The sequence below is a fragment of the Cnephaeus nilssonii genome (assembly GCF_951640355.1).
Source record: "Cnephaeus nilssonii genome assembly, chromosome: 9".
In the NCBI taxonomy this organism is placed as follows: Eukaryota; Metazoa; Chordata; class Mammalia; order Chiroptera; family Vespertilionidae; genus Cnephaeus; species Cnephaeus nilssonii.
The window spans coordinates 16,209,339-16,226,738 of NC_137080.1; the positions used below are offsets into that span (position 1 = coordinate 16,209,339).

At 44.4% G+C, this 17,400-nt stretch overlaps 1 protein-coding gene across 3 annotated transcripts in view; it reads left to right on the forward strand.

Annotated features, from left to right (window-relative positions):
• Positions 1–11,110: 11,110 nt before the first annotated feature.
• RNF217 (ring finger protein 217) overlaps positions 11,111–17,400 on the forward strand; it is a gene marked incomplete at its 5' end in the record, with an annotated part of 121,360 nt that continues 115,070 nt past the window's right edge. For 2 of the 3 annotated variants that reach the window (XM_079781267.1, XM_079781266.1), the window contains one exon: positions 11,222–12,097. In XM_079781267.1, coding sequence (XP_079637393.1) covers positions 11,222–12,097 — 876 coding nt within the window. Of the gene's footprint in view, positions 12,098–17,400 lie in introns of all 3 variants that reach the window. The other variant, XM_079781268.1, reaches the window with a different exon arrangement.

Genomic DNA, 17,400 nt, shown 5'->3' on the forward strand with positions numbered 1-17,400 from the left:
CACCATCAGCGGGTGTGAGCAGCGGCTGCCAGCCCTGATCGCCCTGAGGGCTTCTCCACCTCCCCCTGCTCCTGAGGGGTGATCGGGGTGGCAGACAGGGGACAGGGGGCCATGGTGGCAGGGGCTGGGCAGGGTCACAGAGGATGGGCCGAGACCTGCCCCTGTGCCTATCGCAGCCTCGCGGCCCACAGTTCCTTTCAAGGTACACGAATTCGTGCACTGGGCCCCTAGTTTCATATAAAGATGGAAGCATTGCGTCAACTACTGAGGCATAGGCAAATAAGACTGTTACATGAAGTTAAGGGAAAGGGGGGGAAATGTGGTAGAAGTCCCAGCCACAACCCACAGACAGAACAGTATCAGAAGAATCTGTTAATGGAATAACAGACTACAAATCAGAGGCACCATCTTAAAAACGTAGATGAGTCACACCCTACTCATATGTCTGATAATAATGACTAATTTCTATGACTAACATTAAGATTTTTAAAGACATTTGAAATGTAGAAAAACCTTTGTTCAAATGTAAAATGCAGAAGTAACATAGAAGTAAAATGCAGTAAACTGGGTTAGACAATCTTGTTTTGAGGCAGAGAGGGTAGACAAAGCAGAAAGTGGATCTAGAAGGGAAAATAGAACTATCCAGCACAAAATCCTTGAACAATTTTGAGCCAGCTTTCTGCTCATCTCCTATCCTTTCTATACACATTGCATATGATCAGACACCCAGGACCACTAGCTGCCACTTGAGGCAACATACATAGGGCGTCCCAAAAAATGTATGCACACACTTTGATAAAGGCAGTGTTTATTAAAAAACATTTCATTTTCAAAATTGAGCTATTAGCCTGGCCGGCATAACTCAGTGGTTAAGCATCGACCTGTGAACAAGAAGGTCATGGTTCAATTCCTGGTCAGGGCACATGCTCAGTTTGCAGGCTTGATCCTCAGTCGGGGGCATGCAGAAGGCAGCCTATCAATGATTCTCTCTCATCATTGATGTTTCTATCTCTCCCTCTCTCTTCTTTCTTCTCTGAAATCAATAAAAATATATATTTAAAAATTGAGCTATCAGTTGTTACAGTGTGTATACATTTGGGGGGGACACCCTGTATGTTCTGTCATCATATGTTTGCTCATAGAATTCCCCTACTGAAATATCTATTATCCTTACCACCTTCTCCAACTGCAAAATTCTAACTCATCTTCAGGCCATCTATGAAACTTCCTATGATCCTCTCAGGCAGAAATCTCCCCTGCATTGCAACTCCCAAGGCCCTGAGTTTATAGTTCTATAATAGCATCCATCAAAACTTATCTGATGTTATAGTCAGGCACCTGTCTTCTCTGTTTAATTGCAAGAGTCCTCAGGGCACGGATTAAGTTATATTCACCATTTGTAAGCCCTATGCATTTCACAACAATGCGCACACGTTCAGATAAATATCTACTGGTTAAACAGAAAATGATTTTACTATTGAGATGAATCTTAGAGTCATCCAGTCCAATTTTCCCATTTCACAGAAGCAAAAATTGAGGCCCAGGAAAGTTCAGGCAAATAGACAATCAATGACAAAATATGATTAAGATATAGATATTCATTTGCCCATTCTTGTCTTTTTCCTATTTTACAATTATGAAATAAAGCATCATTCTCATAAAGTTCATAATAACAGCTCCAATGTCTTCTAAAGAGAAGAAAAATAAAATGTAAATGAGTTAGGAATATGTGAATAAAAATTCTTCTAAGATACTTGCAGGCTGAGAGATTTTTGAAAAGTATTTGAGAAAATATTTTGAGCTGTATTGATTCCACAATGTTTGAGAAGCAGCTTGTGATATTTAACAGCACCCAAAGGCAGCTGGTCCTCCCATTCCAACTTGGTAACAGTATGTTGGGAGATAAATAGATAAAATTATTTGCTATAATTATAAAATAAATACAACTGAATGGTTTATGCTGTCAGTCTAGAAAATTGCAGAATCATGTAATCCTCCTGCTAGATTTTGTCCAACAAAATGTTAAAACCGAGTTCAAGCAACCTGTATATTAAAAAAAAGTCAGTTTTTTTTATCTCTATTATCAGCAAAAATCAAAGCTTCTTGTGTGTCCAGAACTAGGTTCACATTTTTCTCTTATTCGCCTTTTATATTAAACTTGTCTTATTCTTGCATTAGTGAATACCATACCTTCTCAATGCCATCTTTTTGCTTGGGAAAAACAGGAAAAAATGAAAACCTAAAAATGTTAATGAACTTCTGTTTTTGGACTGTTGTAGTTCAGGAAGTTCTCAAGAATACCCTCAGGTCCAATAATTCTCTAGAAAGACTTTGAGAACTCAGCAAAAGTGTTGATTTACAGTTATGGTTTATTACAGTGAAAGAACACAAGTTAAAATTCGCAACAGGCAGAGACACACAGTGCGGGGGCCAGGGGAGACCAGGCATGAAGCCAGCAGCTATCTTCTCCTGGTGTAGTTGTATGGACAGCACCTATTCCTCCCAGCGGTGATGTGTGACAACATGCACAGAATATTGCCAACCACAGCTACTCACTAGGCATTAGCGTCCAGGCTTTTCATTAGAAGTCAGTGAGATAGACATGGCTGATCTTTGTTCCCAGCCCCTCCACAGGTCAAGCTGATACCACATGACCTAAGACCCCAGCATACATCACAGTGTTAGCACAGACTAAGTGCAGGGCCTATGGACCCCAGGGAAACAAAGAGACTCATTAGTTAGGCTTTTTCTTCAGTCAGGGCCTGCCTAGAGGCTACCTCCCAGGAGCTGAGGGCAAGGACCAAACATTTTAGGCAAGGTTTATCCTTCACTACATGAGTGTCTTATAAGTTTTAAATATACATCCTAAGAGATTAGGGTCTCTATCCCATTGTTTCTGCCCTATACCTGAGGTTTCCAACCCAAGCTTCCAAACTTACTTGGTTCACGTGTCTTAGTTATCTTTCATGGAGCCCTTTAGACCAAAAGAAATTCCCAACAACTTAACTGTAGTCATTAGCATGGTGTCCAACATGTGGTTCCCTGATGAATTTTAAATATCCCATGGTGCCCCTGGAGTTTGCTGCTGTGCCTCAGGGTACCTTAGCACACAGTTTGAGAACCACAGTTCTATATAATGCTTAAGTCACTATAGAAGACCTTCTTTCATTGTTTCCTTTAAAAATGTTTCATTGAGAACTAAATTTGTGCAGGAGGCCAGGAACTGGGTGTTCGTATACAAGCGAGATATGCTCTGCACAGTTCAAATGTTTCATAGATGTCATAAAGTTAATAACAAAGAAGTGAAATTTGGGGAAAGGATTATTTTCTCCATTGAACAAATAAATAAACTGAATTTTCCTGAGCTGTCACAGGATCTGAAAGACAGTCAGGAAATGTTTGTTGAATTAAATTGTAACAACTAGAAGGACTTGCTTACCTTAACTGTCACGCGTGTGCATGCAAATAACATCTATCAACAAAAGCCTGTTTCTCTGTTCATTAGAATGAAACCTTCACTCTTTTAGAAAATCTTTTCTCTCTTTTGTATGTTGTTATAAAAGCAACATAGCATTTTAGAAATTTTAGGAAGGAGAGAGGAAAATCATTACCACATCATCACCTTTATATAACAACCACTGTTACTTATTTTGCCCAGAAGAAAGGGACTTTATTGGGGAGTGGGAGCAGCTGAGTGGGTGAGCCGGTTCCGCTAACAGTCAAAGCCTGAGGGAGAGGATTGGGCAGGGGTTGGGGTGGGTTGCAGTTAAATGGAGAAGGGCTGAGCAGTTTCAATGGCTGAGTTTTTTGCCGAGGTGTTTCCCAAACGGGAATAACAGTTTGGGGGAATTGCAGAAACTGGTTAGTTTCACAAAGTAAAGTTCAAGGATGGACTGGTTGATTTCATCCTCTACAGCAAGTATGTCAAACTTGCGGCCCAGCCAATATAACGGTATGTAAGAAACGTTTTAATAAAAATTTCGTAACTTAATTTTTACAATATCTTGTTTTACATAATTTATATATGTAAAAGCCTAAGCGACCAGCTGACTGGCCGACTGTTTGACCGTCCGACCAGTAGCTATGACGTGCACTGACCACCAGGGGGCAGACGCTCAACGCAGGAGCTGCCAAGCTGTGGTGACTTGGCAGCTGTGGTTCTTGGGTGATGCACCCGGAACCAGAAAGGAGGGAGCCCAATTTTGGGGTACATCACTCGAGAACTGCCCTCTCAGCAATCTGGGACCCCTTGGGGGATGTCAGAGAGCCAGTTTCAGCCCGATCGCCGCAAGCCAGGCCGGGGGACCCCACCAGTGCACGAATCTGTGCACCAGGCCTCTAGTTATTAATAACAAACTACAACGTTCGCTAATGACTGATTACTATAATCGTGTTGCATTCATTTCCCTTACATGCAGGTGCACCATTTCTCTCCACTAATACTAGCAGCAAATATTTTAGCAGCTGGTTGCCACATCGTTAATCTTGGACTGACTTCTTTGATGTGTGCCACAGGAAATATTTTGCTTTTGGAGAACAAGAAAAATAGGTTTATTTGCATTACGCTTATTAATTTGTGCAGTTAGTCAGTGTCTAGTAAGTTAATGTTCACGAAAAAGTATTAATTTTTATTAAAATGTTCTATTATTCTATGTTAACGATTGCTCATTTACTTCAGCCCTTTGTATTCAGCATGTCTCTATCGAAATAAACCTACCTTTCTATGACAATTGAAGCTTTTGTTTTTTTGCGGCCCACATAGACTTAAACCTTATTTATTTGGCCCATGTTAGCCTTTGAGTTTGACATGCTTCTTCTATGGTGTGCAGACTGCTGGCTCCTCTCCAGGACTTCTGATCCAGAGGGCACCCCTGGGCGCCTCTGTGGGGGTCCCCTGACGGCTTGTTACTTCCGGGCTGGGGTCCCAGCCTGCTCTAACCTCAAGGCTTTTCTGCTCCTCCTGCTCCAGGCGGTCTCCGAGGCCTTTCTGTGAGGAGCCTGCTTTTCCATCGCCCCTGATGGCTGGGGTGGGGATGGGGGTTGGTGGGGGGAGGGGGGCGCTCAGCAGAATAACCACTACTACTTTTGTCTTTATTCTATCATGCACATGCTACACTGTTGTAATCCTGCTACCCCTTACATGTCCCTTGCCTTTTTCACTTAACATAGTTTTGTAAGCACTTCTTCCTTGTTTTAAATAAATTTTCTCTAAATGACCTTTTCCTTCTTCCCTCATTTGGAAGAGATTTACTTTCCCTTTTGCTAAGAAAAACTACTCTTTTCAGAACTGAAACTGTTGTCAGGTACACGTACTTCGAAGCTTGATTAACCTTTAGTTTGGACAAAATGAATTACCCAGCAAGGATGATGCTGAGGGCGGTGGTACCAGAGGAGATTTATCTTGCTCTTGTTTACCCAACCAACAGGCATTCCAGTCTCAGGGACAGGAGAAGCCAGCAGGCTGTAAATTTCTCTGACTCCTGTAAACAAAGCCTGTCAGGAGGCGGCTGGGACTTGACACCCCCTTCAGAAAGGGCCGCTGGGGAACAGAGCGCAGGCCTCTCTCTTTATGGGACTATGTGCCCAGGAAGAGGAGACTGGGGATTTCTAGATGCAGAGATAGGGCTGACATCTTCCTAGTAAACAAAAACCACAGCGGTGGAAACTTCGAGTTGCCTTTAAACAGCAAGGGCTCGGGGACTCCAGGGAGGAGGGAACTGGTCTCTCGGGTTAGGAGGGGCTGGTGTTGCAGTTAGTGAACCTCTTCGTGCCTTAATTCAGGCTGAGAGATGGATTTCCTTGGCACAGTGTTCATTTGGGAAGGAGTTTGGGGCACTCGAGTAAATACACTTGTATTTTGTAAGTGAGTGATTGGCATCCTGGATGTATACTTAGGAGTATTAGCGATGACTGAGTTTAGCTCTGAACATTTTTAGAGCCCTATTGTCACTACAAGAGGTAAAGAGGAATTCTTTTCTTTTTTTTTTTAAAGGCGAGGAGGGGGAAGCTTTCCCAACCATCACCTCAGGAATGAAGAGCCATAATACACTGAGTGGCCAGATTATTATGATCTCTGAATGCATAATAATCTGGCCACTCAGTGTATTTATGTATAAGGGAAAGCTTGCAAATCTTGATATGTCAAGGGACCAGGAGATAGTGGCCCCCAGCCTCTGGCTAGGAAGTCCTCTGCTTCTTTCTAACTACCCACAATGCAGTTCTTATACAGGGAAAAACCTTATTTTACAATCCCAACTCTGTGGTCAGTCTACACTGAGTGGCCAGATTATTATGCGTTCAGAGATCATAATAATCTGGGGCTAGTAAGTCCTCTGCTTCTTTCTAACTACCCACAATGCAGTTCTTATACAGGGAAAAACCTTATTTTACAATCCCAACTCTGTGGTCAGTCTACACTGAGTGGCCAGATTATTATGCGTTCAGAGATCATAATAATCTGGCCACACAGTGTATATATAGTGCCGCATTGCAAATATCCCATGAGTCATCGACAGTTAATATTTTATTTAAAAAATGTGCTCATTAATTTAAAGTTAAGATGTTATTGACAGCATTTTTAATTTTCAAAAATCTTATAATGGTCTTACTTCCCCAAGTAGTTTCTCTCACTATTAATGGGATTATAAATTGGTGCTCAGTTTCTGTGATAAAGCTTCAATACTACATCTACCCTTTGCTGCAGCAATTTAATTTTTAGAACTTTATGCTGTGGTATGTTAGGCATGTGTGCAAGGTTTACATGTTAATATTATACACATTAACATACTAAGTGTTACGTATTTTTAAAATCATAAAATTTGGGGCTTTCATTTCAAATTTTTAAGTAAAACAGAACTGGCTAAATAAATCATGGCACATCTATATAGTAAAATTCTTTATGGTCGCAAATCTTGATGTACAGATGTTTTAATGACATGAAAAATGTTCAGGATATATTACTAAGTTAAAAAACAAACAAAAGCATGCATCATTTAATACATATTTAATACACATAGATGCAGACACTAGAGTGAAATATATCAATATGTTAAAATAGTTTCAATGGCTATTTTGAGTGGTGGGAAATAAAATTCTTCCCTTCCTTCCCTCTTTCCCCTCTCCCTTCCTTTCATTTCCTCTTTCTTCCTTTTTTTTACCCTCCTCCTCTTTTTTTAAAAAAAATATTTTTATTGATTTCAGAGAGGAAGGGAGAGAGAGAGAGAGAGATAGAAACATCAATGATGAGAGAGAATCATTGATCAGCTGCCTCCTGCACACCCCCTACTGGGGATCAAGCCTACAACCAGGCATGTGCCCTTGGCCGGAATTGAACCTGGGACCCTTCAGTCTGCAGGCCAACACTCTATTCACTGAGCCAAACCAGCCAGGGCAACGCTCTTCCCTCTTATTCCTGGTTTTCTGTTTTCCAAGCTTTGGGGCTTTCATTTTATATTTTTCTTTTATTTTTAACATTATCTTATAAAAGTCTGCTATTTGGATTTTCCTTAGGGAATTTATGTGGAAAAAGAAAGTGAAATAATTGTCTTCCTCTCTTTTCTATTTGATGCCTTTTCCCTTAATAATTTGAAGATCTCTCCCTCCCTGGCTGAAGAAGGGGGAAAAGAGGAAAAGGAGGACCAACATTCCACGGTGCCTTTCAGAAGACCTAGACAACAATTCTGCCCTGTCCATGCATCTTCAGGAAATAAATTTTTTAAATGACATTTATTTCTTTTTACCTGGTCTGATAGTTGAAGAACTGGTAGAAATACAAGTCAGCTATTTGCTGTATAATTATTTCATGGTATTTAAACATCATGTATTTCTTCTCCACAACAGTTAAGAAATTAGTTTCACCTTTAATATGTAAAATTTAATGATTTATAGCTCTTCTGATACTTCATAGCATTTTTTTCTAATAAGTTAATAAATCTAGGTGTGTTTTTTTTCATTTTCTAATTAATGTCTGAATAACATTTTTTCAAGAAAACTAAAACAAGTCATATTTGGAGGCCAGGGTAAGAAAAGTGCTAATAGAAAAGATAATGTTCATCAATGACTAAAAGCAGTTGACTTCCTCAATTCTCCTGATATTGAAGTCTTAGGTTTAGGGAAGGTGCATAGCCCATTACAGGTTAAGAAATATTGAGAACTGGAAACTGGTAGTGGCAATAGTGCTTATATTGTTCTAACAACTGAATATAGTCTGACATGAACAGATGGTATGAGTTTCAGGAATATTAAGCGTGTGGTAGGTAAGTGAAATTTATGCCAGAGTATATTTTCAAGCAATCCTTTAAAAAAAGTGAATCCTGCAATAGCTAGGATCTGGAAACAGCCCAAGTGCCCATCAGTAGATGAGTAGATAAAAAAAAAGCTGTGGTACATTTACACCATGGAATACTATGCAGATATAACAAAGAAGATCCCTTTGAGATACCATGGAGGGACCCGGAGTGTATTATGCTGAGTGAAATAAGCCAGGCAGAGAAAGATAAGTATCACATGATCTCATTCATATGTGGAATCTAATGAACAACATAAACTGATGAACATAATAGATCCAGAGGCATAGAAGTATGGAACAGACTGACAAATCTCAGAGGGAAGGCGGGGGTGGGGAGAGATGAACCAGGGAACTTATATGCACCAGACAATAGGGTAGGGAAGGCCTGGGAGGGTTTTGTGGTGGGTGGATGGTGGCCAATGGGGGGAAAAAAGCGGGGGACATCTGTAATACTTTCAACAATAAAGATAAATATTTTAAAAAGTCAACCCTATCAGCACAATCATGATAGGTGCTTCATGCTTTTTCTTTTCAGAGAAAATTGATGGTAGAACCAGTGTTTTTGCTTTGCCTTTTAACGCCTGTCCGTGCTCCGGGTGTGCCATGGATCCCAGATTGAATATCAGGGGATGCTGGGCCCATGATTCAGGCCACACTGAGTCTGTCTGGGGGCTGGAGATAGGACATGCCATGCTTCGCTCTTCCCAAAGGCCAGATGAATTCTGTAGGAAGGAAGTCGAGGCAGTAATCAGGGCCAAGAGCTATGGGCTGCCTTCAGGAATCCCAGCAGGAACTTCTAGTTGGTTCAGTGTCAAGGAGAGCCATTGCCAGTGAACTGAAACCTGAGGGATAAGGAACAAAATGGTAGACTTTGCAAGAACAAATTCTTGGAATACCTATGACAAATGTGTGTGGGGAGGGATTTCCAAACCATGGGAGGATCTTGAGGGATTTGAATTGCTACAGGCACTGGAGATACACTTCTTTGGACCCATGATGGTTACTCTGGTCTCACGCTCAGCCTCTGCTCACCTGGAAAACATTATTTTTATATCCCTTTTGAAAGAATCGTTTTCAGGTGGGGTACACAAAGGCACATAGGTGGGCTTCTTGCTCCTGTCTTTAAAACAGTAAACACTTAGAAGTATCATTTGGAGAAAACAGCAGCTGCCAGGAAATTAATTAGCTAAGTTAGTGTGTGTGTGTGTGTGTGTGTGTGTGTGTGTGTGTGTGTGGTGGGGGTGGGGGGGGAACCTTTAAATAGCATTTTATCTTCCAAATAAGAAATCTTCATTCTTGGGTCAGACTGATAAATGAGGTGTCATTTAGACTGCTAAATTGGATTTATCCCTTTGGCGTGCAACTGAGCATCATATGCACTGGATAGACATATTCTATGGCGTTACACTGCTTTCTTAGTATTGCGTAGCTACTCATCTTTCTAGCATTCTATCTGATTTGGAAAATAGTTCAGAACAACCCAGTAACAACTTCAAGATAAGAAAAAAATTGTACACCCGTCACAGCTCCTTCCTATTACATGGATGTGTACATTGAATGCTCTCTCAAGATGAAAAACACAAGGGTTGGCTTCCCCAAAATGTTTTCATTGGCTTTAGGGAACTAAAACACACCAGTCTGGGTGACTAATACTTCCTGTGAAATAAAGACAGGTCAACACATAATTAAGTTCTGGCTCAAATATAATTGTTGTCTTGGAAACAGCTTTGGGAATAAATATGGTTATGCTAATGAAACTCCTCATGATTCCCACCAAGGATCCAGTCTATTAATCAGGCCAGGCCATTTTACAACCCGGTGCTATCCATTTTGGAACATTTAAAGGGTTAAGTATAGTTCCTAAAAGAGCACTGAAGAGGAGGGAGGAAAAAAGTGATAAATCTTAAATTACTTATCAATTCTCATAAGGATTCCAGTGTTGTGTGTGTTTTTTTTTTGTCTTATTTTGTGGGTTTCAAAGGTTCTTTTTACCCAGTTAGGCAGAAAGTTGTATAGAACGCATTTTGAACGAGTAGGTAATCCCTAGAGTTATTTCTCTTAACTCCTTGAGGGATTTAAAATCGGATGAACCCAAGAGAAGCAAGAGAAAGCAAATCCTCAGTGTGTGTTCGGTCCAGCTCGGAGTACAGAGTCCTTTTGTAGGAAGTTCTACTCGGAGCGCGGCCCCCAGGGCAGCTGCCTGGTGGAAGGAAGGGTTTTGCTGAAGCCGAGTGTGAACTCGGGGCGCCTGAGCGCATCGCGGCTCCGATCACACCCACTCGGGGTGCGCGTGTGTGAGCGCGCGTGTGCCTGCGCGCGTGTGTACGTGTGGGGAGGTGAGCGCCAAGGGGTGGGGTCAGGGGCCGCGAGGAGGGCGCGAGGTGACTCGGGAGCCGGGGAGGTCGTGCGCCCCGCCTCGGTCCCCGGGACCCCGGCGGCTCGCTCGCGTCCAGGCTGCACCTCGCCGTGCGCGCCCCGGTGCCACAGGCCTCCAGGCCCCGGACCCCGCCCTCCGGCCGCCCGTCCCGCGTGGCCCGCAGCGGGGACCGGCGATGGCGCGGGGCTGACGCCGCCTCCTCCAGACCCCTGTGCCCCGCCCGGGGTGCGCGGCGGCCCCGGCGCCTCCCAGACCTGCATGTGGGACGGGCGCTCGCGCCGGGAGAGAGCGGCCCTCGGCGCCCCCGAGGCGGTGCCCGGCCGCGCGGGAGGACGAGGAGGAGGAGGAGGAGCGGCCCGGGCCCGGTCCCCCGCGCGCCGCGGCCCGGGAGCACGGGCTCCCCGGAGGGAGCTGCGGGCGTCCCAGGCCCGGAGGAGGGACCCGGAAGCAGAAGCCGAGCCGCGAGTGGAGCCGCGCCGCTGCCCCTGCTGCCCGCCGGCGCCGGGTGGGGGTCCCGGCGGCTGGATGGGCAGCGGCGGCGCGGGCCGCGGGCGGCGATGGGCGAGGAGCAGAGCACGGTGAGCGGCGGCGGGCCCCCGGAGGCGGGCGACCCCGCTGGCGGCGCCGCGGGCTACCCCGAGCCCCCGAGGCCGCGGGGGGACGGCGGCGGGGCGCCCGGGCCGCGCGCCGCCGCCTCCGCGGATCCGAGCGGCGGCGGCTGCGGAAGCGACTCGGGCTGCGCGGACACGAGCGTCCCGGAGCCCGCGGGGAGCTGGGGGGCCCCGGGCCGGACGGAGAGCCGAGCCCCCGGGCCGCCCGCAGGACTGGCGCTCACCGGGCCCCTCAATCCCCAGACTTTGCCACAGCAGCTGGAAGAGCAGGAGGAGGAGGCTGGGCACCGACCGGAGGGAGGGCGGGAGCCGCCGGAGGCGCCCCCCGGAGAGGAGCCGAAGCCCGGGACCCGCGTCGGGACCCCGGACGCCCTGGTTCTGGACGTGCTGGGCCAGCGGCGCCCGCCCCCCGCCAGGAGGCAGGTCTTCTGCTCCGTGTTCTGCGTGGAGAACGTCCTGCCCCCGGACCCCACCGCGGAGCCGCGCTCGCCGCCCGCCTCGCCGCCTCGGGCCCCGCCGGTGATGGACGCTCCCGGCACCCCCGCCTCCGTCCCTCGCCCCCGGCTGTCCCTCCCCACGGGCCGCCCGCCCCCCGATGGCGGCGGCATCGAGCTGGAGTTCTACCTGGCGCCCGAACCTTTCTCCGCGCCCAGCCTGTTGGGAGCTCCACCCTACTCTGGCCTGGGTGGGGTCGGGGATCCCTACGCGCCCCTCATGGTGCTGATGTGCCGGGTGTGCCTGGAAGACAAGCCTATCAAGCCCTTGCCCTGCTGCAAGAAGGCCGTGTGTGAGGAGTGCCTCCAAGTCTACCTGAGCTCCCAGGTAACCGCACCCCCGTCCCCTGCCCTGCGCCCCAGTCCGCCTCCCAGACCACTGGCCAGGAAGGCCCCTCGCCGGCCCCCTGCTCGCAGGAAGAGGTGGGGTCCACCCTTCCCGGGCACCTCTGATGGTTTCTTACAAGCCAGTTGTTGAAATGTCCTGATTCCAGTGTGTTTTGTCCTCACTGGGTCACTCGACTGGCACCTAACTCCGCTCTGAGCTTCAGGCATTGGTTGGCAACCGCGGAAGGGACAGGGGACAGGGGACAGGGAATGGCCCTCTGCTTCTTTCCTTTACTCGATTGCAAGCCAGAGCCTGCTCCACGAGGCGGGCAATGGGAATGCCTCCCAGGCCTGGGGTCGCAGAGACCAACACTGTGTGAACGTAAGATAAATATGTATGGCCTTGGTGAACAGAAGGGTCCAGGATATCTGATTTTTTTTAAAAAAGTAGCAAATAATGGAATGTAAACAGAGGAACAAGACCAGGGAGTGCTGCCTGTTGAAATGTGCTCCAATTTATCTATTTCAGAAGTATCATTTGTTTATTCCTTGGCCCTTGCCCATTTTTCGGTTTTTCTTTTTCCACAGTGAAGCTGAAGTACTTACAGGACTTTATTTATTTAGGAGGGAACGACACAGAAAGGGCAAAGCAGAGCTAAGAGGTTTAACGAAACAAGTGCTGATGAAACTTTCTTCCTTTGCTCCTTATTTGAAAGCGTGGTGGTTTTTTGGTGTGTGTGTGAGTGTGTGTGTGTGTGTGTGTTTTATCCCCCCTTGGAAAGATGAAGAGGGCAACAGACCTGCTTTCCTTCACGGATGCTGAATGCGTTCTCCCAGCAGTTTTCAGGGTTATGTTTCTGCCAGTGTTTTTTGCACAATCTGGGATGCCCTTTGATCTCTGACTGTCCTAGGCCTATTCATCTTTCAAGCCCTGGCTGTTCAGGTGCCAACTTTTCTGTGTAGCCTTCCCTGCCTCTCCCCCCCATCCCCTCCCCCAGGCCACTGTTTATATCCTTTCAAAATACTTCCGTGTGCTTTACATCCACTGAAGTTATTCCTTATGTGTGGGTTTGTCTTGCCAGACTGTATGGACAGTGACTTACGTTCCTTGTATCTGGTAGTTTCATGTTGAGCCCCTTTCCTTTAATAGTGTTTGGTAACGCTGGCTGAAGCGAACTGAACAGGATTTCACACAAGCGCAGCGTGGCTCCTTTGTGTTCCGTGGCTAATCTCTGCTTGTGTCTAGACGGAAAGTGTGTACTGTGCCCAACTGAGAATGCAGAGGGAAATTTAGACAGAATGGAATGTTACACAAACAGTAACTTGCCCAAGATTGTTGAGATTATCCAAACGTCTGTAAGAGACTGTGGTGTTTCCCTCATGGTTTATCCACAAACAGATACTTAAAACAGGAGGATGTCTGCTGCTCGTTGTGGTGGTTTCTATGACATCACCGCCAAACAAAATGAAGCTGTCAAACAAATATGTGTGCCATCCATGGGCAGCCCATGGGATGGGCTTCAGACATTTCCAGTAGATGGGCCCTGCTCCAGTGAAATCACTGTGAGAGCAGATGTGTACACAGCAATCCGAAGTAGCAAATACTGAGATGTAAACGGAGTGACAATACCAGGTAGTGCTTCATGTTAAACACTGGATCCAAGTACAGTGGGTTACAAGCTCCAGAGAGGTAGTCACTGCGTCCGGGTTCTCTGCATTGCAGTTTGATTGATTTCCTCAATTAAAGTGGGCCTTTCTCCCAGAGCAGGTTTATTTTATTTTATTTTATTTTATTTTATTTTATTTATTTTATTTTATTTTATTTAATTTAATTTTATTTTATTTTATTTTATTTTATTTTATTTATTTTATTTTATTTTATTTTATTTTATTTTATTTTATTTTTTATTTTATTTTATTTTATTTTATTTTATTTTATTTTATTTTATTTTATTTTATTTTATTTTATTTTATTTTATTTTATTTTATTTTATTTTATTTTATTTTATTTTATTTTATTTTATTTTATTTTATTTTATTTTATTTTATTTTATTTTATTTTATTTTATTTTATTTTATTTTATTTTATTTTATTTTATTTTATTTTATTTTATTCTTACTTCTGTGAGTTCGTTTTAGGAAGTCAGTGTTTTGATCTCTAGTGGAGAAGAAATGGGAGTGGGCGGGCAAGGTGAAGTGTCATTGCAATAGGCAACCACCGGAAACTCTTCTGAAGTGTCATCGTATCTGATGGTTGTTTGCAGCACTTAGGATTGCATGCCTGTTCCTGACCTTCTTCCAAAGTATTGGACAGAACTTTCAGTGAAGAAAAATGTGTTATTTAAAATAATAAACAACAACGGAAAGATGCCTCATGCAGGCCCAGCATGCTCCCTCCTCAGGACTGCTGCACTTGTTCCTGGTGCCTGGAGTAGCTTTGATGCTGGCTTACTCCTCCTCCTTCTCCCTTTTCCAGGTCTGGATGCAGATGTCACCCTTATGGCTTCACTAACCACTCTTATCAAAGAGGAACCGCACCCCACCATCCTGATCTCCTTTCCTGCTTCTTTTGTCCGTAACACGCTAACATGCTGTAACTTATATTTCTGTAATTAATTTCCACGAAGACAGGAGTGTTCTCATGACTTGTTCACTCCTGTCTCTTTAGCACCTAGGACACTGTATGACATATCACAGATGCTCAACTAATAGTTACTGAATTGGTGAAAAGCTGAATGACGAAGAAAGGATGAGATAACCCCCAGGAACCACGGCTAGGAAGTGGTGTTCTGTTTGGGCACTAAATTCTCTCTGAGCTTCTTGATGTTTAAGGCAAAAGACAAAGATTTGATGGTTTTAATATAGAAGACAGACAAAACTGATAGGTTTGCTAACTTTGTTATTAAACTTAGAACTACAGAGTTTTTTGGCAAACTTTTTAGCTTGTAAAAAAAATGACTTTTTTTTTAAGTTGGATAAAAATGTGGGCTTGCGGTTGTAACTAAGGTCCCTTCTATTCAGAGGGTCTGTGTTTCTGTGTCACTTAACCTCTCTGTGTCTTAATTTCCTCATCAATGAAGTGGAATTGCAGATCGTGATCTGTAATGACACACTAGTTCTAAAGCAAAACAAAATCAAACCGCAGGTTTGTTTTGTTGCCTTGCTAAACCAGATCAAAAGGGCCTAGTTAGTGCTTTCTTTCTCGTTTTATAAGGTGTCTTGGGTTTGACAGGAGCAAATCTGTCAAGCCTGAACTTGCAGCATTCTTAAGACCTTTTAAAATAAAATGATATAGCTCGGCTGCGGTGGCTCAGGGGTTGAGCATAGACCTATGAACTAGGAGGTCATGGTTCGATTCCTGGTCAGGGCATATGCCTGGGTTGTGTGCTCAATCCTCCGTGTGGGGATTGTACAGGAGGCAGCCGATCAATGATTCTCTCTCATCATTGATGTTTCTATCTCTCTTTCCTTTTCCCTTCCTCTCTGAAATCAATATATATATATATATATATATATATATGTATATTTTAGATAATATATTTCAAATAAAAAGTTATTAGTGACTTTGTCACCATTTTCCGAGTCTGTGCCAAATAGGGCAGTATTTAACACCACTTAAAGCCGATCCCTGTTAAGCATTATGTACAAACATTAAAAATACACCCTAAATGTGAGTTGGACTATCACCTGGTTAAATTAACTTTCTCCTAAAAGGAGATGCTGCATTCTTTGAAAGAAGGTATGAATGTGGATGTGGAAAATAGGAATACAGATTCCTAGACGAGTCTTATTTCCATTTGAGACATGGACTGAATATGTGGTAAAGGTCAATGGGTAACTGTCATCATTATTTCAGTACAGACATAACAAATTAGTCAATAGCAAATATCTCCATACTGTGGTTTAAAAATAATAGTTTTGTTTTTCAAAATATAACTCTTCTCCAGGTATTGCTGTGACTTGAGGCTGTGGGGAACCCTTCTTAATGGAATGACTTTTTTTTTTTTTTTTACTCATCACCCAAGGATATTTTCTCCACTGATTTTTAGAGTGGAAGGGAGAGGGAGAGACAGAGAGAGACACTTTGATTGGTTGCCTCCCGCATGCCCTGACCAGGGCCAGGAGCCTGCAACTGAGGTATGTGCCCTTGACTGGAATTGAACTCGGGACCCTTCAGTCCGCCGGCTGACACTTTATCCACTGAGCCAAACTGGCTAGGGCAATGGGATGACTTTTCAGTGTAGTAGGTACCATCTAGTTTCCAATTGCCATGGTGAAGGGTTGAACTGATAAGTTACAGTCTTTGGCTCTACATAGGTATTGACTTAGCGGCTGTAGAGCACCATGACAGAGATAGTGGGCGTTCTATTGGTTCATATTGCCTGGGTACATGACGCTTTGGGACGTAAAATTTAGAAGTGCATTTCCAAGTGACCTGCCAGTGCAGCAGTGACCATGGCGGAAGCACGCAGTCCCAGGGATGTCTGCAGTCTCCTGCGGGTCACTGAGCCACGAGAGATGCTGACTTTCTCAGCTGGCTTAGCTTTTACCACATTTTCCTGGGAGGAAAAGTTGTTGTTTTCCTTGTTGTATACGGTGCTGTGAAATGAATTGATTTCATTTCAGAAATCCTCCACAGATCTCTTTCCTTTATGATTTTGGTTTTAGACGGTAAAATCTGTTATAATATGAAGTATTAATATTTAGTACTTTAGATAAAGACGGGAGAGAACTGGGCAGGCTCAGGGCTGTCTCAAGGTGGCAGCTGTTGTGGCTTTCATCACTCCGCTTCAAAGTGGTCGCAGTTGGCAGATGCATAGGAGTTGGAATGCATACACCTGTCAAGTGAATATTAATAGAGACACGCAGAACATTTCTCCTGCGGATTGTGAACCAAACAGCTGCGAGATGGCGATGCCGTAAAATGACAGTCTACTGTAGTCGTTCTAGAATCAGTGACCTAGGGGCGAAAGCTCACGTATCCTATTATTAAACTCTGAGTCATCCAGACCTTTATGGGTAAAAGCGTAACCTACTTTCCCCCCATAAACCTTAAAGCAACCTGTACATTTTTAGAAACCATCGAGTTTGGTATGGAGTTTGAATGCAGACGTCTTCACGCAGGTGGATTTACAGATCCTGTCATGCCAGGTGTGATTCTGGTAGTCCTGAAAATGTGATAAAGAATATGAGACTGAAATCTGTTAAGTCACTGTGTCAACTTACTCTTTTGTGAACTGAATTTGTGTGTTTGTGTGTTTGGGATGGGTGGGTGAGGTAACATTTACTGTCATACCTTACTGA